At 41.8% G+C, this 21,138-nt stretch overlaps 1 protein-coding gene across 4 annotated transcripts in view; it reads right to left on the bottom strand.

Annotated features, from left to right (window-relative positions):
• Positions 1-1,105: 1,105 nt before the first annotated feature.
• Positions 1,106-21,138, bottom strand: part of CDK15 (cyclin dependent kinase 15) — an 84,509-nt gene continuing 64,476 nt past the window's right edge. For 2 of the 4 annotated variants that reach the window (XM_086719288.1, XM_025935194.2), the window contains exons 12-14: positions 17,345-17,484; positions 6,191-6,332; positions 1,106-3,579 (exon numbers count right to left, since the gene is read on the bottom strand). In XM_086719288.1, coding sequence (XP_086575414.1) covers positions 6,223-6,332; positions 17,345-17,484 — 250 coding nt within the window. In that variant the 3' untranslated portion in view covers positions 1,106-3,579; positions 6,191-6,222. Of the gene's footprint in view, positions 3,580-6,190; positions 6,333-12,935; positions 13,206-17,344; positions 17,485-21,138 lie in introns of those variants that run through there. The other 2 variants (XM_086719287.1, XM_086719289.1) reach the window with 1 other exon arrangement.

Here is a 21,138-nt window from a genome sequence, read left to right as displayed (position 1 = left end):
TACACTTACCTCTTAGTCTTGTGGAGAGGACAGAACAGAATTAGATTTGTAAGCTAATAGATACACAATAAATATTTACTTCAATATGATGTTTCTTTTAAAGTGTGATGGATACAGATAAACGATAATTTAGATGTGACCTGATCAGTGGAGAGAAAACTATTTCCCTTCTCTGGGACACCATCTTATTATTCTTTCATTTATATCACCTAAAAGTGTTGGCATTATCTTTCCTGGACAGCCAGACACATTGTACTTAAAAATGCCAACTTCCACTAAGTCACGGTTTTACTTAACTTGCTGACATTTTATTTTTTAAACATTTTTTTTTCAACGTTTATTTATTTTTTTGGGACAGAGAGACAGCATGAACGGGGGAGGGGCAGAGAGAGAGGGAGACACAGAATCGGAAGCAGGCTCCAGGCTCTGAGCCATCAGCCCAGAGCCTGACGCGGGGCTCGAACTCACGGACCGCGAGATCGTGACCTGGCTGAAGTCGGACGCTTAACCGACTGCGCCACCCAGGCGCCCCAACTTGCTGACATTTTAAGTCTAAAGTGCAAGAAATGAAATCAGATAAAATTTTATAGGAATAAATGTTATATTGCTTTGTTGCCCAATAGCTCTTTAGGGGTTTTTGTTAGTTTGTTTTTATTTTTTTTTCAACATTTATTTATTTTTGCGACAGAGAGACAGAGCATGAACGGGGGAGGGGCAGAGAGAGGGGGACACAGAATCGGAAACAGGCTCCAGGCTCTGAGCCATCAGCCCAGAGCCTGACGCGGGGCTCGAACTCCCGGACCGTGAGATCGTGACCTGGCTGAAGTCGGACGCTTAACCGACTGCGCCACCCAGGCGCCCCTGTTAGTTTGTTTTTAAATGTTTATTTATTTTGAGACAGAGTGCATGCCTGTGTGCATGAGTGGGGGAGAGGCATAGAGACAGAGTGGGGGAGGGGCATAGAGGGGGGCGGGAGGGAGAGAGAGAGAGAATCCCAAGGAGGCTTCATGCTGTCAGCGCAGAGCCTGATGTGGGGCTTGATCCCATGACCATGAGATCAGAAGTTGAGTTGATACCAAGAGTCAGATGCTTAACTGACTGAACCACTCAGGCAATCTGTTTGATTTTAATAGACGTAACTTTTTAGAGCAATATTAGCATTCATAGCAATGTTCAGCAGAAGTTACAGAGACTTTCCAAATAACTCTTGCCCCCTCCCCACCCACATGCATAGCCTCCCCCTATCAGAATGGTACATTTGTTATAATTGATGAACATATACCAACACATCATTATCATCCAAAGCCCATAAGTTTACATTAGGATTCATTCTTGGTCTTGTACATTCTATAGGTTTGGACAGATTTATAATGGCACATCTCCACCATTATAGCATCATACTTATTTATACAGCCTTAAAAGTCCTCTGTACCCTGTCTATTCATCCCTCCCTCCTAACTCCTGGCAACCAGTGATGTTTTTACTGTCTTTATAGTTTTGCCTTTTCCAGAATGTCATATAGTTGTAATCATACAGTATGCAGTCTTTTCAATTGGTTTCTTTGTCTTAGTAATATTCACTTAAGGCTCCTTCATGTCTTTTCATGGCTTGCTAGTTCATTTTTTTTAAGTTCTGAATAATTGTCTGTTGTCTGGATATACCACAGTTTATTTATCCACTCACTCACTGGAGGACATCTTGGTTGTGCCCAAGTTTTGATGATTATGAATAAACACCTATGTGTAGATTTTTGTGTGGACATAAGTTTTCAGCTCCATTGTGTAAATGCCTAGGAGCACGGTGGCTGGATCATAGGTAAGAGAGTATGCTTAGGCTTGTAAAAAACTGCCCAACTGTCTTCCAAAGTACTATTTTGCATTTTTACCAGCAACGAGCAAGAGTTCCTCTGTTGTTCCACATCCCTGCTAGCATTTGGTGTTGTCAGTGTTCTGGAACTTGGCCATTCTAATAGGTATATAGTGGTACATACACATTAGCTTTTAGCAAGGGCTTAGTCTTTTGAATTATGATCCAGTGGTAAATACCAGGTGCTTCTTCAAGAACTGTGTATTCTCCAGATCTGATAGGTATGTGATTACTGGAAAGATCATACACACTGGAGACACCCAGACCTGAGGTTTGTAGCTTAGCTCTGGTATACTCCATGGATGGGTTATTTAACTTCTTTGAGTTTTAATTTCCTCTTTGGTAAAATGGAAGTAATACATTAATTATAACTACTTACTTCAATGATTATATGAATAAATTGTGGACCTTCTCTGATTTTATTCAGGTGATTAATACAAATATTTGGCCAGGATGGGACTTAAGACTGTACCTTGTACCATACCACTATTAGCTTTTCTCTAGGTTGAAAAACCACCACTCATTGAGCACATATATCTGTCCCATAATCCAGCCCACACAGTTTCATCTCAGGTATGTTTGGAGAGGTTTTGTCAAACACCTCATGAAAATCCAATACTTACTAAGGTAGATTTCTTTGGGTTATTTGTATGCATTTTTCCTTTTCCCATCTTTGGGAAGACTTTGGGTCTATAGGTACTATTTTTTAATTCTTTCTTCATTAGTTCTTCCTTGTTCTTCTAAAGGATACATAGAAGTCTCTGATTTCTAGGCTACTATGTTTCCTGAGTAGATGATCCCTAGATGAAGTAATTTGAGTTTCCCTGGCTTCTTTTAGAAGGAGTCATTACAGAAAATGATACATGTGTTAGCTGAGACAGATCTCTCATTTTATTTGGGGGTTGTGTGTGTGAGCACATGTGTGTGTGTCTGATGGTGTAACAGGGCTTGAATTACATCTTTGGAACTCTTTGTTCCTACTATTCAGTATCTCCATCATCAAATCAGAGCTTAGGTTCCTCATTGCTTTTGCTATCATCACTGATAACTGAGATTGAGTAGAAGGAGATAGCCAAAAATTTTAATCTAACTGGGAGCTCAATCCAAACTTCTAAAATCTAGCTGGAGTGGGGTAGTAGTGTGTTTTGATAATCCAGATAATGAAGAGAGAAGCACCCCCTAAGAAATCTTAACAAAGAGTCTTAAGCCAGTCCTTTTGTTGACAACTTTATCCGAGAAACCATCTTCTATGAGACTTTTCTAAACTTTAGACTAATCCTCTCCTTGCCACAGAAGTCTTTTTGTTGGGGGGAAATTGTAAGTGAACGCAGGAGGGACAGGCCTCTGTAAGCACCCGCTCAGTCTCCAGATTCTTTTAATTGTTAGCCTTTCATCTGTCCTGTAGTCCTTCTGGCCTAGGGATCTCTTTATCAAATAACAAAACAGATGAAATTATTCATAAATCCTCTTCTTAGACTCTTTAAGTCTGTGTCTAATTTTTGAGCTAATCACTGCTAAATTCTGGGTATATGACAAGAGCAATAACCATTCATTGCTTTTTCTTCAAGTATCATGTCTGTTGCCTTGGACATCATATTTACAATATTCCAGATCACAGGTGATGGTATGAAAACCCAGGTCCATGGTGGAGTTAGGTTTGAAGCTTCTTAGTAAGGCAAAGCAAATTAAAACTGAAACAGTAGTAATGTGGCCCTGGAAGTGAATGAAGAATAAACAAAATCAAAAGACATGAGTCAGATTGAGTAAGGAAAATGTGTTAAACATTGATGCAAAGTTATTGATAGAATTCCATACATTGATAGAAAAGATAATAATAAATTATAACAGAGACAGCATCTTGCCCCTGGTAATAAGAACTAAAAAAGCTTTAAAAATAATTGATCTCTGGATATACCATATCCCACTGTTCAAAACATGCCAAGGTTGGAAATAAAATGTGTAAAGTGCCTGACACAATAATATACCCAGTAAATTTTAGTTCCCCTCTATTTCTCTATTGTAGACATCAGTATGCATTTTTTTTCCATTCCTGAAACTGACATTTTGAGGATAAGAGTTTTAATTTTGAGGCATTGCTGCCAGTTACAAGTCCTAATATCCCAATTTACATTTTGGATCTTCTGAAAAGTGAATATTTTAACATAAATTCAATTTAGTGGAAAAAATTTACAGGCCCCACGTGTCCATGTGATTACCTTTAGTTGGTTTAACTCCAGCACACCCAGATTTTGCTGATCCCAAGCCATTTATTAAACAGTTTAATTGCTCTAGATTTTCCCTATTGTGGTTCGTCTCCTACGGTTTTATCTCCTTACATTAATACCAAGGGCCTAGGGATATCACGAGATTACTCCAATTGAGGCTAAATCTGCTTCCTCCCTCTCTCAATTGCTGGCAAAGGCACTAAGTTCGACGTGCTGCATTTAATTGACTTTCTATTGTGACCATTTTATACCTACAGGTAATAATCCTTTGTGGAAAGTCATTGAAGACCAGAGAGGCAGGGTTATCTCCCTACCCTCTGGCTGCTTGTAAAATAAAATAACAACAATAACAGAAGTAATAGTAATGCTTATGGAACACCACCACCTGAGACCATTTCTATCAATGTCTTTGATAATTTTATGAAGGGCAAATCTTTAGAGAATGTAGCTAAAGTACATCCTATTTTCATAACTAGTGGGTTTAAAATGACATAATTATACAGTAAAATCTCTGCTTTAGAAAGTATTGTGCTTGGGAAATACCATATTATCGTGTTGCCTATTGTAATTCCAATTGTATACTGTCAAAATACAAACTTGGGTATTTTATAAAATGTTATGAGGAACAGCTATAATTCTAAACTTCCTTGATCTTTCCAAATTTCTTAAACATTTTTTTAAATGTTTATTTATTTTTGAGAGAGAGAGAGACGGGCAGAGAGAGCGAGACAGAATCTGAAGCAGGCTGTAGCCTCTGAGCTGTCAGCACAGAACCAGATGAGGGGTTGAACTCATGAACCATGAGATCATGACCTGAGCTGAAGTCGAACGCTAAACTGACTGAGCCACCCAGGCACCCTGATCTTTCCAAATTTCTAAATACAGTGATCTTAGAAAATCCAGGAGGCAAGCATCTTTACATGCCTTTAAATACCAACAGCCAAAGAGAGATCCAAGAGAAAGTGGCAAAGAGCTGAATCCTGCCCTGTGAATTATCTTATGAGCTGGCAGGTGTGGGGAGCACACCAGTGATTACTATCTAGGCCCTGAAAGTTCTATCAGGAAGCATGGCCAAGCTGTGGTTTCCAAATGGGTGGTCAAACCATAGTCTAATGCTTGTGGCTTGGGATATAGCCAGGGTCACCTAAAGGGCCAGGTGACTGGCTGGCTTTGTGCATGGGCCCCACCTTGATCCCTCTATCTGGATTATTGTTTCCCCCCCCCCCCCCCCACTGTGGAAGGCCCCATATGGGATGTGCTCTTGTCACATCTAGGGGTGTCTCTACTATGATGGCTTTTGCAGTTGTCCCACCTGGCTTCCTATGCCTACCAGCAGAACTCCTTTTAGGGTGTGGTAATTTCAGAAAAATTCTCTATAGTACCCTTCTTCCTCAAGATTGCTTGGAAGGCTGGGCTACCTGGGTTGACTAAGGAGAGTAGCTGTGTCTGAGACATTGTGGATAGCTCCCAATCAGGACCTTGTTCCTAGAACTCACCCTGAATGGAGAACTCCCTGTGACCAACTGTGCAGAAGGGGTGGCCTAAAAGGCCTGGGGCAGTGATGACTAGACTCTCATAGGCATCTAAAACCATCTCCTGGGGAGGGCCAGGCCCTGAACCAGGTCTTCTTTGGCATTTGGGGGTGACCAACTATCCTGGTTTACCCAGGTCTATGCCAATTTTAGCACTGAATGTCCCACATCCCAGGACACTCCTCAGTCTTGAGCCAATGGGGATGGTTTTCAACCTCTGATTTTGTTCTATCAGCTGATGAAGAAAACTTCATGGTTGAGAGAATGTGACATTACAGTGCAATAATTTATTCCACATGTGTCAGTTAAAGGCCTTCCAATGACTTGTCAGTTTTGTCTTGGGAGTCTTACTATTCCTCTGGGAGAGAGAGAGACAGGAGATGCACATTATCATCCTCCCTGTGACTGACTGTACCCAGAGGGGGCTAGGCCACCTGTCCCTAGAGTGGGAATAAAGAGCCAGACACAGAACAGGCTCTGAATCTGTGAACAGTGTCCTCCTCTCCACCTGGAAGTGATGAATGTTCACTCCCACGCATAAGGAGGCTCACTATTGGGACCACTTACCTGAAAGGATATTGGTGATGTCGCCCTCTCTTTCACCAGCATTTGCTAAACTGGGTTGGGAGGTGACCTTTCCGGTAGGAGACCAACAGGTCACACATTTCTGGCTTTAGCCTCACTCCTGAAACTGTAAACAAAGACTCCTCTGTAGGGAGGAAAAGAAAAAAGCACCAACATATTATTTCCTGGAATCTTTCATGGTCTATTTTTATGTCTGTTGTAATATTTGTCACCTGAAGAGACATCAAAACATGAGGCAGGCTTACCCACCAATAATTTATACCGACTCACGGATAGCTTGCTTTACTGAATCTACTAATAGTTGTCAAATGCCTCTTATTTGATTCAATTCAACATATATTTACCAAATGAGCACTTGGGTAAGGTGTTATGCTAGGTGTTGAAGATCCAAAAACAGGAATAGAACTGGGGACACACACACACTGACAAACAAGGGCTGAAAGTGAGGTGCAAACAAAGAATTATGACAGCTGCTCTCCTACATCTCCCAGGGAGCACAGGGAAAGCATAGACAAGTGCCCTTGGGGCCTGTGAAGGAGGTCTGTACTTTCAACAGTTAAGGAATTCTAGGGAGGATATTGCTGGCTGGGGAATCAGCATGAGCAAAGGCAGGGAGGAAGGAAAGTCTTTGACAGAACTGCAAAGTAATCTTGCATGGTTATAGCAAGACAGACTAGTAGATAAAGTTGGAAAAATGAGTTGAAACCAGATGGTGAAGGGAGTAATATCAAGCCAAGGAGTCTGGTTAAGAGTCCCAGTGATGGTAGGCAATGAACATCATGCCGGGGCTAGATGTGTTTTGGAAAGTTTAAATCCTAGTGCATTTGTTACATCAGGCAATCTATTTAATAGACTCTATGGTACAAGTCTTGTACCATATATTATATAATGATAAATTATATAATATTATTATATAATATATAATATTATATTACAATATAATATTATATATTATAATATATAATGTTTATATATTATATTATATAGTAATTTCTATACACACATATATATAATGTGTTATAATATATAATAATTTATACACACACACACACACACACACTACCTTTGCCCTCTGATTTATGTATTGGGTTAGTTTAGTATGCTGGAAGTTTGCATTTTTATAAATGCCTGTGTTTGTTAGTTGTGTGTTGTTCCTGAGTGCTTATTACACTAAAGTTATAGGTCAAGTCCTCCCAAAGTAAACATTTTAAGCGACTCATCTGCAAAATGGGGATGATAAAACTTCCTGGCAGTTGCTGTAAGTTTAAAGGAGATGATATATGAAAAACATCTTGGGTTGTTCTTGATGCACAATATATTTTTAATAACTAGTAGCCTTTGTTACAAGCCATTAGCATAGATGCCATCTGGGAGAAACAGCAAGAGGCAATAGCCACATTGTCACCAAAGCACATCTACAAACCTACTCAGGGCATCTTTCATTGGGCATTGCTTTTCCAAGGCTCACAATCTGTACAAACCTGGGTTGCTCTAAATATTGCACACTTTGGGGTACCTGGGTGGCTCAGCCAGTTAAGCGTCTGACTTCTGCTCAGGTCATGATCTTACCATTTGTGAGTTCGAGCCCCTCATTGGGCTCTCTGCTGTCAGCACAGACCCCACTTCGGGGCCTCTGTCCCTCTCTCTCTCTGTCCCTCCTCTACTCATCCTCTCTCTCTCTCTCTCTCCAAATAAATACATAAACTTTAAGAAAAAGTAAATATTGCACAATTTAACAAGAAATGAATTTGCAGGGCCATATCTACTTTGCTTGGCCTAGACATCTGCCTTCGATGTCATGAGTAGTCTGTGGCCTTGAGTCCTTGGGTCTGGAATTACACATTTGCTAGGCTATAAGGGGGAGGCATCAAGTTTGGTGGTACACAGAATACATTTTCACAGGTACTTTATAATACATAACTTTGTATTCTACTTTTTTTCTAGCTCATGTCATAGCATAAACAAACAACTAAAATAAACAGTGTGCACACTTCACAGGTTATTCTCAAATCAATGCAAACCCAAACCACTTTGGAAATTTCCCTCAGAGAGGTGTCCTCTTGCCTTGGGGACAGAGGCATGAAGATTTCTCTCAGGCTTCCTTGTCCTTCAAAAGCAGCAGCACCTCAAAAGCCAGGAAGGAGGCAGGAGGGAGAGAGGGAGAGAGGAAAAGGGGGAAAAAAGGAGGAGGAGAAGAGAGGGGAAAAAGGGAGAAAGGGACGGGGGAAGCCATAGAAAGGGAGAAGAAGAGGAAGAAGGAGGAGGAATCAGAGGCAGAGAAAAAAAGGAAGACAGAAGGGGAAGAAAGAGGGGCGCCTGGGTGGCTAAGTCAGTTGAGCATCTGAATTCGGCTCAGGTCACGATCAAATGGGTTCATGAGTTCAAGCCCTGCATAGGGTTCTCTGCTGTCAGCACAGAGCCTGCTTAGGATCCTGTCTCCCTCTCTCTCTGCCCCTCCCCCCTCTCAAAAAAATAAAACATTAAGAAAAAAGAAACAGGTATTTATATGAAAAAAAAGGGGGGAGGAAAGCAGAGCAGAGAGAAAGAAGGGAATTGGGAGACAGAAGGGAGAGAGGGAAAGGATAAGAGGGAGAGAGGAAGGAAGAGAGAAATTCTCTGGTAGAACAGTGTTGGGAAAACACTCAGTTAATCAAAGGGATTCCAATTTGGCCATGGACTGCCTGACTCTCCTTCCTGACTCAGAAAAAGAAAACAAAAGCAAGAGAAAAAAAAAAGGAAGAAAGAAAAAGAGAGAAGGAAAAAAGGCAGCAGAGCAGTTCTGCAGCAATCTCACAGATGCAAAACCTTCCATTCTACTGACTCCTCATTAGCTTACTGAATCTGACAGCATAATTATCACAGCTGCTTCGCACTTAGAATAAATAAATACGAAAGTGGGTGTTTAAAATTTTTTGAGAAGGGAAATTCAGTCATCTAGACAGTCAGTAGGACAAGTTTATTTAAAACTTTTAGATTCTTATGTATTTAGATCATTTCGGAACGAGATAATGAGATAGTTGTCTTTCAGTCTAATTGAGTTCCTAAGCTCCTGGCTGTTGGCTGTCACCCCTTTCAAACTTTGCTTTAACTTTCCTTCCTTTAGAAATCTGATCCTGGTGTCTCCATTTACTCTTCCTGGGCTGATAACCTGGTGAAGGCTGGGTGCACTGGAGTGCAGAAAGTGACTTAATGGGATTGAGGAGCTAAATAACCTTTCACAGGAAACAAGATAATCAAATCTCTTTTACTTGCCTGTAATGGCTAAAAGAGAAAGCACGAGCTGAAAAGAAAGCTTGGAAATTAAACCATCATTTCAAAATGTCTTGTAATTTCCCTGTCACGTGGTTTTTCGCACTGCTCTTACACATTGTCAATCCATCAGCTGGAGTTGCTTAGTGCATTTAATTATTCAGAGTGCACACAGCCTCGTGACTACGTGGTAATTTTAGCTCATGTGTATGTATATAGGCTTCGTATCTTCAAAGCCCAAAGGATCACACAGCACTACTTTAAGTTGAAGTTGCTAACTAACATGGAGTGCACTTAAAACTCTGACTGGGGGCACAGCACATATGCATTTCCGATTAAAGCAGATGATCTTTCCTTTTAAAATTAATTAGTGCCTATTTATCTTTTCCTCTCCCTCCCACCTCTCATTCTCCTAGGACCACATTTATGTGAACCCTTGCATTCAGTGAGTTAAAAGCTTTATAAAATAAACATTCTGTCAATCTGGGACAAAGGAAACTAATGTTAACCCATTGTGCAGACTGAGAAATTGAGGTTTATGAAGGCCAATAACAGATGCTACGTTGGAAAAAAAGAAGATAACTTAGGTCCTTTAACTCTCAGTCTGGAGCCTGGACTCCCAATACCATTTGCCTTACCTCATTCTTTTAAACAATAAAGGCAATACAACATCAACATTAAACAAAACTTCGAAAAAGAAAAAAAGTTACCCACAATCCTCCTAAACTAGGAAGAGCATTTTTATTTTTGTACTCTACCTTTCAGTTTTGTTTATATGCATAATACATGTTCACAGGTACATTAAAATATGCAATTTTGTATCCTACTTTCTTTTAGCTCACGTCATAATAGCATAAACATTTCCATATTCGCTAACACTCCTGCAAGTTTCTTTTCTTTTTTTTAAGTTGGCTCCATGCCCAACGGGGGGGTGGTGGTCGGGGGGGGGGGGGGGGGTGGCTTAGACTCAGGACCCTGAGATCAAGAGTCACATGCTCTACTGACTGAGCCGGCCAGGTGCCCCTCCTGTGAATTATTTTAAATGGTTACTTAGTACTATATGCTGAGTCAATATAACAACATTATCCAATCTGTTCTCTAGTGTTGAATACTTAGACCGTTTCTTTTTATTTTATACTTTTTAAGATAAAATTATAGACAACACTACGATGAATATTTTTATGCATCTAAGGTTCTTTTTCTTTCTTTCTTTTCTGTTTAATTGTTTCTTTGCATAATTTCCAGAAACCAAAGTGTAGAGTTAAAGGTTGTGACCATTTTTTATGGCTCCTGATATGTGTGCCATAATGTTTTGCAAAGGTTGCTCCAACTTACAACACCACCAGCAGAATATCATTTTACCACAATCTCACTGACACTGGGGAGTCATTAGGTTAAGGGGAAAAAAATAACTACTTTAACAGTTATTTGTATTTATTTAATCATTAGTAAGGCTGTCTTTTTATTCCATATGTTGGTATGCTTTTTTTGTTTTCCTTATGTGAATTGCTATTTTATGCTTTTGCCCATTTTTTGTTGGATTCCTGAAATTACTTTATAAAATTGAATGAGTTATAGTAAAACAAACAAACAAAAAGAACCACCATTGATTAAGAACTTTTAAAACCCAGGGTGTCTGGGTGGCTCAGTCGGTTAAGTGTCAGACTCTTGATTTCGGCTGAGGTCATGATCTCACAGTTGTGAAATGGAGCCCCAAGTCGCGCTCTGCACTGGGTGTGGAGCCTGCTTAACATTCTCTCCCTCCCTCTTCTTGTGCCCCTCCTCCTCATGCACGTGTGTGCTTGTTCTCAAAAAAAAAAAAAAAATCTTAAAACCCAAGGATGACTGTGTATTACAAAACAAACAAAAACAAAAAAGAAAACAGGAACAGAGACTAAGACAAAAGGACATTGAGGATTAAGGAAGAGGTGAAGGATGTCTCTATTAAACACAAAATTGAACCTTCTTAATTGTGAGATATTAAATATGTTATCTGGGGACAAGTGGAATCTTCCTGGGAAGGCTCTAAAATAAACACAGAGCATAGGACAGTGGAAAAGGTCACAGGGCTGGGAGTGAAGACCTTGGTTGTAACCCTCATTTTGCTACTCAATTCCCATTGATCTGTAGCAAGCAGCAATGAGTAGTGGGAAGAGCGGCTTAAGAGTCTGACCTGAAGTCAGGCCTGGGCTCTCCCACTTACTAGATGCGTGGCTTTGAGCAATTTCCTTAGCCCCGTTCATTCCCAATTTTCTATATGTAATGTGAGGATAATAGCTCCAGCCTCACCAGTTAGTCTACAAATTGAATGAGAATTTGTGTAAAGCACATAGATGCCCAAGAAACGGCAGCCGCTATTCTTCCCAGGGAGTCAGGGACTCAGTCTGTATAATGAAGATATGGAATAGCAAGTGTCTGAGATCCTCTCCCACTCCAAGAGTCTCTAACTCTTTCCTCTCTTTCCAGCATCTCTTCTAATATACTGGAATCTCTTGAGGACAGCTCCGAGCACAGAAGGTGAGGAAGTGTGTTATGGAGGATATGTCTTAATTTCTTGCCTCCTAATGTACTGCCTACATATCAAATAACGGAGGATTTAAAAGGTTTGAGAGGGTGGTCTGAGTTAGGTTACAAACTCCCGCAGGCAGAAAAGAGAGACCTGGCTCAGAATCTGCTCCCTCCCATCCCCTGAGAACTGGCCTCTAGAATGACAACGTATTCTGGTTAAATTTTGAATAGTCTACACAATAAAAGCAAGAATAAAATAGATTTGAAACCATTAGCATATAAAGAATGAAACTAAATTTTACTAGTACATGTTAAAGAATGTTTAAATTGGGGCACCTGGCTGGCTCGGTTGGTGGAGCATGTGACTCTTGATTTTGGATCATGAGTTTGAGCCCCACACTGGGGTTTTTTTTTTTTACCTTAAAAAAAAAAAAAAAGACAGAGAATGTTTAAGTTATTGCAACAAGCCATACAGTAAGGAGAAAAACCATGATGGATTATGAGTCAGGATTGTGCCACTATTATTAAAAAGAGGACAACTTCACTATGATGTTAGATGGTATTGAGAGGAGAATGACATTCTTCTCCCTGGATGTCCTTCCTCCAACCATCCAGACTCCAACATCTTTGAGGGCCCACCTACAAAGCCATCCTGGATCACCACAGCTAGAGTTAATCTCACCTCCTTTGAACACCCAGAGCACCTCACACTAGATCTGTGGCTGTTTATATACTTGTCTCATTTCCTTAAGGACTATAAGCTCTTTGAGGACAGACTCCATGACTAATTCATTTTTGTATCACTCAGTATCATACAAATGACCCTCAGTAAATCTTTAATGAATGAACTGGAGCATAATTCTCCCACTATGTTAGAAATCTGAGTCTACAGTGGGTCCATAGTCTCAGAGATCAGCAAAATAATTGGAACAGGTTCAGAACAGAATAATGAAACAGAATGATTAAAGAGTGAGAGAGGCTGAATCTATATTGGGGAGAAGGGAAGTCAAAGCCACTCAGCCTAGAAAAGTGAGCTTTGGAAAGTGATATCAAGAGATCTTCAAATATATTAAAGATATAATATTAAAAGAAGGCCTGAAATTTTTTTGTTGGAGCAAAACAAAAAATTATTCAGATTTTAATGGGGCAGTATGGATAGAGCCTGCTGAAGAACTTCTGGAGTATTGACACCAGGGTGTGGTGACGTATTGGAGAGGTAAATGCCTTGCCTTCCGTATGCCTGCAAAGTAAGAAAGCATTTGATGAGGAAAAAGACCCTCGTAAGCTGTTTTTGCAAAAATTACTTGTGAAACAATTGTAAGCTTTCAAGTTTCAGGATTTTTTTTTTTCTAAGATGCTGAAACCTGTTTTAAAGGAGAAGGGGGATTTAGTCCAGGAAGGAATGAGAGAGACTCAAGTCTGGGATTTGGAAAGCAAAATGGGACCAACCCACAGAGAGAGACAGCCTTTGATGTCCTGACGATCAAGGACCCAGGCTTAAGGACCAGACTCTTAAATCACGTGGCATTTACTGCCCCAGATTAAAAAAAAAAAAAAAAAAACTTTTGTGGATCAGTGTCTGTGGTTCAAAATGGCTAGCTTCCAAAATCAGTCTTAACTTTCCAAGGGTAACATTTGGAAGGCTCCCTGCAAGAACAGAGTGGAGCCAGTTTCTAGAAAGGGCAGCTTAATGATTTTCTACTCCCCCCACCTCCAAATCATTAAACAGTGTTCCTTTCCCAGAGCCCAAGTTCATGCTGAGGGCAAAGGGAATTAAACGAAGAAGCTGAACCTGCAGCTAAGATTAGAGAGTTGCCAAGGACCTAATTTTAGGTCCTCGCTGCCCCAGCTGACATTCTGCGCTGCTGGCTCGGCAGTGAGGACCGCAAGTGTGGCCGTGAGCCGGCGACTGAGAAGGGCGAGCATCTCCCCAGCCATCTGCAAAAGCAATTAGCTTGCTGTTGGGTGTGTTTTGAGAGAGACTACCAATAATTTCCCCATCAACAAATGTTTCTTCAGGTGTTCAAGAGTCAATAAGGGAAAATGTCAGTGCTTGCCAGAAGTTCCCACATGCTTGCCATTCTAATATTCATGCTTCTCCACTAAGAATGTGTTCCAAAAGGGAACTAATCTTGGAAACTCTGGATTTCATGGCAAGTAACCCCCTGCTTTCCTCTTGCTATACGCTTAGTGCCACGACCCAGAGAAAGTGTTGTATGGGACGTCTCAGCTTTGGGGAAATAGACATGGATAGACGGGAACAATTCTTGCACATCGTGGGGAGTTTCTCTGCCACTCTTCCATGGGGATTTAGGCTGTCCCTCCACGCTTCACATATTTCTCAGCCACAGGTTTCATGCTCAAATTGTCTTCTTCAGAGGGCAGACAATAAGAGCTGGCATCTCCCAGATCAAAGGGGAAACAGAATATATTTTAAAGTGACAACTTTGTTATCCTGCAACCAGAATAAAACCAGAATAATAAAATGATATAAATATAAGCTCCTAAATGATTCCATACTGAAATGCCACCAGAGAGCAAAATTTCTTGCATAATTAGGGCAGGGAAACTCTCTTTACAAACCATTCACAAGAGCATGTCTTATTTTTGCACAATTCTTATGCCTGGGGCAGCCCACCACAGAGATGGAGAGAGATTCTGTGTCCCTGAAGGTTGGGAACTGTGATAACTGTCTGGTGCTCTCTGTCTGAAAAGGAGGCTCTTAATAAAGGCTAATTGCTGTGGGCAATGTAAAAGTAGGCTGGCACTGCCAGGCCAAGGGAGTGCATCCCTTGGTAGATGTGTCCTGAGTAAGGGCCACTGCTGTCAAGGTGCACAGATGGGCCCCAGCTGCTCTCTCTCCTCCTGTTTTTCTTTTCTATTTTCCTGATAGCCTTGCTTTCTCTGTCTACTTGTCCTACATCCTATCTATCTGTCGGTCTGTCTCTAAACCTATTTCTGCACCCCCTCCCACATGCACACACACACACACACACACACACACACACACCCAATCCTGCCCCCCTTCTCTGTCTCTTGGCGCTGGCCCTTTCATCTTCTCCCTCGGGGATTCGAGATGTCGCTGCAGGAAGTGCTTGTCGGCCGAGGCAGCAGCAGCAGAGCCCTGTGGCTTTGACAAACCTCATTTAATTGGGAGGAAGCCAGGAGAATTTGAAAGAACTGAAACATCCACGAAACTCCTTTTATCAGGCATAATTTAAACTCTGCATGGAAAAACCCCTATATGTATAAAGAAAAGTCAACTTCCCTCCTGCTGTGAGCACTCCTCGGCTCCCCCCCAGCACAGGCAGGCTCCTGCAAGATTCCATCTTTTCATTTTTCTAAAAGTGTCAAAGTAGATTTGGGCTCTGTGGCTGGGTGAACAGAGAAGGAATACAGATGGGTCTCTCTCTTACACCCGCACATGGGTGTGCATGCTAACACACACACACACACACACACACACACACACACACACACACACAGCAGAGTGCCTCTGTTGGTGGCTTTGCTTCAGATGGCCAGGAAGAATCAAAACCCGAGTTGCTAACAACACATCAGTTTGGACAATGACTGTTTCTTCCTAATTACTCTTCATCAGGTAAAAGCTTGTGCCCAGGCAATTTTGAAAGTCCCCAGTGGTTCTCAGTATGTAGAATAATAGGTCCTGGAGGAGGGCCAATGAGTGAGTTTCTTTAAGTGGAGAAAAGGGAGTGTGAGTGTGTGAGAGTGTAAGTATATGTGTGCATGCACACCCCTGAAGGTTGATATTTGCCTGAAGTGGTAGTTAGAAAGCCCGGCACCAAGAGAAGAAAACTAAAGAGGGATCTAGGGGCTCAGACGGGGGACAGTGTATCAGGATGGAAGTAGAGGATCAGATAGGGGTACAGCGGGAGTGAGGGTACTGGAAAGGGAGGAAGAATTGTAGGTTGCCTGGAATGTCTTTTGTTCCACCCATATGCCAGTGTCCCTCCCCTCCTTCCAAATTCCAATCCAGATTCACCTCTAGTCCAATCCATCTCATGCGAGTTATTCTAGTTCCTCCAAAGAATTGCCGTTAGCACACACACATCCTCAGAACATCTGTGGCTGATTACGTACAGACTTTAGCTGTTTAGATATGATTTGTGCTAATATGTGTACAAGGGTGCCCTGTTTCCTCTTCCTCACCCTTTTTTTCTCCCACGCTGTAGGATCCTTGAGGTCAAGGACAAGGCTCTTTCTTCCTTCAATTTTTATAGCACTTAATATGTTCTTGGCACTTAATGGTGACTTAATAAATACTGATGACTAACTCTTCCTACAGGGTTAAGTAAGACATTAACCCCATTTGTATGATTATGATTATTTTTGGAGATCCTAAATAACTCATTTTAATAATGAAATGCCCCAAGAAGTCCCAAAGTAAGAGCTCTGGGCTATAGCAGGACAATGTCCTAGATATGGCAGAGCTGCATTTGCAGACCCTGGAGCCTTTGGCTAGCCTATATGTCTAAGCCCCTTGGGCAGCAGCTCTCTCCTCTCTCCTCATTGTCACTCCTGAATGCCTTCCCACTGCCCTTTTCCCAGTCTGAGCCCCTAGACCTTCCTTATTAGCTTTCTTTTCTCCTGCTTAGGGATTCTGAAACTTTTTTTTCAGTTGAATGGTGGATGTTTCTAAAGAAACCCTACCTAAGCATGGTCCCCCCCAAATAGCCAGGCCATGACCACACTGCCCACATCCTCTGCCTAGCCCTTCCTGGCCACATTCTGAGAAACATGAGGAGAGCTCCAGACACATGATCCCTCAGCAGATTTCAGATTTGGAGGATGACTTCAGGCCCAGGCAGCAAGGCTGATTTCAGGGTAACTTGTGTTTCCCCGTGGGCATCTGGCCTAGGAGGACGCTCCCCTCCCCACAGCGCCCCACCCCAGTACTTCCTTCAGCAGCATCAAATTACCAATCGAGACAGGCCAGCTCTCCTCTTGTGACATCTCCATGTCACCTATCATCTTACTCTCCATGGAGAGAGAAGGGGGTTGTTACAAACTTTGGTTTTGCTTTTCCTGGCAGATGCTGGGGAAAACAAACAACTCAGAGGCAACTTTCATCTCATCCAATTTCTAAGAGTGTATACGTGAAATGTTTGGATCATTACAAGAAGGTCTGTGTCACCTCAACCCACCAGTGCTTTTGAGTTATAGAGAATCTCATAGAAAACTCAGGCAAGAATGGGTCCCCTCTTGCTTCTCCTAGGCAAATTGATCTCTAAGCTCATTTCTGGTTGCAAATTCTATGATTTTCCAGTGCTTGGAGAAAACACTTAAACACTGAGATTTACATGTGTGCATGTACACACACACACACACACACACACACACACATGCTCTCTCACTCACCATCAGGAAGCTGGTGCAGCTGAGAAGGCAGGGCACTGAAATAGTCATGAACCAGTGCTTCCTGGGCAGAAACTCGGTCTCTAGGAAAGCCTTTCAGCATTTGGGAAGCCAGATCTTCAGCTTCAGGAACCCTGCCCAACCTGGAAAAGTGGGAAAGAAAAATAATTTCTCCAGAGGTCTTCCTTCTGAAAAATAAAGGGGGAAAGAAGAAAAGGAGAGAAAAGGAGAAGGCTAGAAGAGTGTTTCAAGTAGAATGTCCTGGGATTAGTGAAGTTGATGGCAAGGGGAAAAATAACGTCCACATGGGTACTCTTATCTATCCTCAGTGTGCTCTCATTCAGCCTCCACCTCTCCACTGGCTCCAGGTACCACATGTAGATACATAAAGGGCCCAGAAATATCATTATAGAAGCAGAAATATGTAATTAAGGATGCTTCTATGCGGGACAGTGCCCACCAAGCAGAAAAGCCCAATTGGACGTATGTTCCAAGGGCTGCAAGCATAGACTCCTGGAGGGGAGGGAGGAAAGGAGGCAATTTTGGAGGGTGAAGCTTGGATGGAAAATACCCTTATTTACAGTGTTTCTGAAGCTCAGCCTCCCGGGGATTACCTAAGAAGCTCTCTTGGTTGCCCGCTGAGATGGATCATATAAAGAGAGATAACTAAGTGCCCAAATTACAGTAAGGACAAATCCTCAAGTTGATCTGTGTTGAATTGTACATTTGGAGATGAGCAAATCTATTAGTTGAGCAAGTACTATATGCTACTAGATGGTTGGCTCTGGAAGATACAGGGAAGGCTCTGCCTTCTGGCAGCTTGGACTAGTGGAGGAGTCAGACACTAACCAAATTATCATAGAGATGCATGATTACCTGTGAAAAAAAGGCCCAGATATCTGACTTAGAGTCAGAGCTGGTCAGGGAAGGCTTCCCTGAGAAGGAAGCATTTGAGCTGAGAGCTGAGGAATTAGGGCAGGGGAGGCGAGGGCAGTACAGGCTGAGTGAGATCCGTGGTGCTCATACAGACCCCGGGATGAGAGGGAGAAGACTGATTTTAAGGAAGGAAAGAAAGGCCAGTTGGCTGGCCTGGGACAGAGGGAGAGACGGGACAGATATGAAGCTGGGAGGGTGGCAGGGGCTGATTCTGCAGGACTTGTGAGTCTTAATTTTCTTATTTACTTAGAACGTTTGAAAGTCTTTGCTAATCTAGTGCCAATCATTTAAGTACACCCATCTCTAGAGCCCACAGTCAGGTTTACAAGTGGAAAGCCACCAGACATAAAACTGTGCAGATCCCAGGAAGCAATTAACTGCAGGTCTGATGCCTGACATTCAGAATGAAGTTCCCTGGCCACGCAAATCCCCAATTAAGCAAAAATAGATGGGCTTATTTAACGTCAAATATACATACCAACCTAAAGTGACAAAGAACTGATACCCTTCCCCTTCCCAGTGCCATGATTGCTGGAAGTTCTGTCCCAGAGCTGTAAGTTGGCCACGTTTTGCATAAGATTTACATAAGAAACTTTCAGGTATCTGATTCCCATGACATAAAACTGTTTCTACAAATAGATAATTTTACCCTCAAACTTAGGAATAATTGCTTTGTAGACTTAAGATAGAAGACAATTTGCAAATCCCCAGTCCTTGCCAATTTCCAGCTCAGTTAAAAGAGAAGGGAACATGGGGTGGAGGCCTGATCTTTAGCTTGTGGCCTGAGAAAAGGCTGGAGGGTATTTTTTCCATCGAGGGTGCCCTGCCCAGGCACAGGTTTTCAGGGACAATGAAATGGGGGTTTGGAGTGGTATAGATCACTAGGGCCTAATATCAGTCTAGAGGGACATTCAAGGAAAATCTCGTGAAATTTTTCTTTTCACCTAGTCCGCTCTCACTATAGGTGGTAGGATGGGATGTGTGCCAAAATTGGGGCCTGAACCCACTCTATGAAACTCTGGGGGTGGGTGGGTAGGTATTGATGGTGAGGGGGGCACGATGCATCCATCAGCTTCCACCTCCACACTCCCACCCCACTCCTACCCATTGGCCCACAATAATTGAATTATTACAGAATTGTTCTATAGACAGGGCATACGAGCTGCAATCTCATTGGAGAAGGAAGGCTAGGGAACCTATTTTGAACTTGTGTTAGCATGGCATGCATACTCTTTGCATTTAGACTAGGTAGCTGGGGAAGCAGGGAAAGGCTGACAGAACTTCTCTTGGGGCGGTAGAGTCTCATATAAGAAGAACTGGCCATTTTCACCAGGCCAGTGAAAGAAAGGAGAGTAGGTACTGATCAGCAGTATGAAAACTTCTTTTTAGGACTTTCCTTTTCAACTAACCAGCCCTCCCCCAACCCGTCCCACAAGGTTGTATCAAGGCTTTTCCTGGAGCCTCCATTTATTCCAGTCTCATGGCCTCTGGTCTATGACTGCTATAGCACACTTCTGCTCCTTCCTCCCATGAGCCAAGTTCATGTTGGTCTTCCCTGTATAAACCACGTCCATGCCCTCCTGAATATGAGACTTTCCTAGCAGCACTTGTAGTGGGACCACCCAGTCTGGAGAAGTGTCCTGATAATCTCTACCTTGTGATTAGCATGTTGCACTCTTATTTGGGAGCTGAGAAAAGAGCCCTAGGAATAAAAATGTTGCTTCTTTGGGCACACATGTTAATTTACTTCCATATTTGTATCATTCTACTTCTTTCTGCCATCTATAATCTTGCTTACTATCCACTGCCTTTATCATTACATTTCTACAACTTGCCACCTCCTCTAACTCTTGCTAGAACGATTCTTCAATGGTTACGACCACTGCTTTGGAAATGAAAGTTGGGATGGGAAGTGACATTAACAAATGTTAATTTGCCTACCAGCATCTTTCCACATAGGCTAAATGTCAATAAATATTATGTGTTAGGCTTGTGATGTTAAATCCCTAACATGCCAGGAGCATCTTGCAGAGTTAGGTGAACCTACCCACCCAATTAATGGGATGAAGACAAAAATCCTCTGATAACCCTTCCTTCTAGTAACATTTCCAGAAGCAAGAAGTGTTCCATTGCCAACATAATACATATTTATTAGAAACACTTAGAAAATGCAGAGAGAGAAAATTGAAACTACCCCATCCTTCTGAGATAACACCCTTCACTCAAAGACAATCATTATTGCTTTGATGTTCAGTTTTCCTTCTTTAGTCCTTTATTTTTAAGTGGATATATTTCTTGCTTTACAAAAAAAAAATGAGATCATACTCTGTATGCCGTTATAACCTACTTTTTGTAGCTGACTATCTTGATCATCTTCTAGGACATAATTTTAATAGCTGCATAGCATTCTGTTATGTGGGCATACCATAATTTTCATAGCCAGACCCTTATCAAAGTTGTTTCCTTTTTGTTGGGGTGTGAGAGGCTACCATTAAAATCATGCTGTGACCCCTCAACAAGAAATCTTTGTGTACCTGTGCAGTGGTTTCCTTAGTATAAATTTTGAGAATTGAAATCCCTAGGTTGAAGGACATACAACATGTTCAAGTTTTTTATTAAGACTACAAGCTAGTTGTACTAATTTCCATTTCCACCAGCAGTCTGGGAGAGTTCCTGTCTCTGTGTGCACGGAAAACACATTCATTCAGCAGACCTGAGCTGCCATAGACCTCGTCGCTTACAAAAGTTGTAAAAAGAATTAAAATTGTAAATGAATCCTAAAGGAAGTGCTGGGTGTGAGGACATCCACATTTAATTTTAGAAGTCCAGAACAGAAATACAAACAGTAAGAAAAAATGAAA

This window comes from Puma concolor, chromosome C1, assembly GCF_028749965.1.
Source record: "Puma concolor isolate L17-30 chromosome C1, mPumCon1.1.hap2, whole genome shotgun sequence".
Classification (NCBI taxonomy): domain Eukaryota; kingdom Metazoa; phylum Chordata; class Mammalia; order Carnivora; family Felidae; genus Puma; species Puma concolor.
Note: the sequence above shows the minus strand (reverse complement) of the source record. Positions and strands in the feature narration are given on the sequence as shown.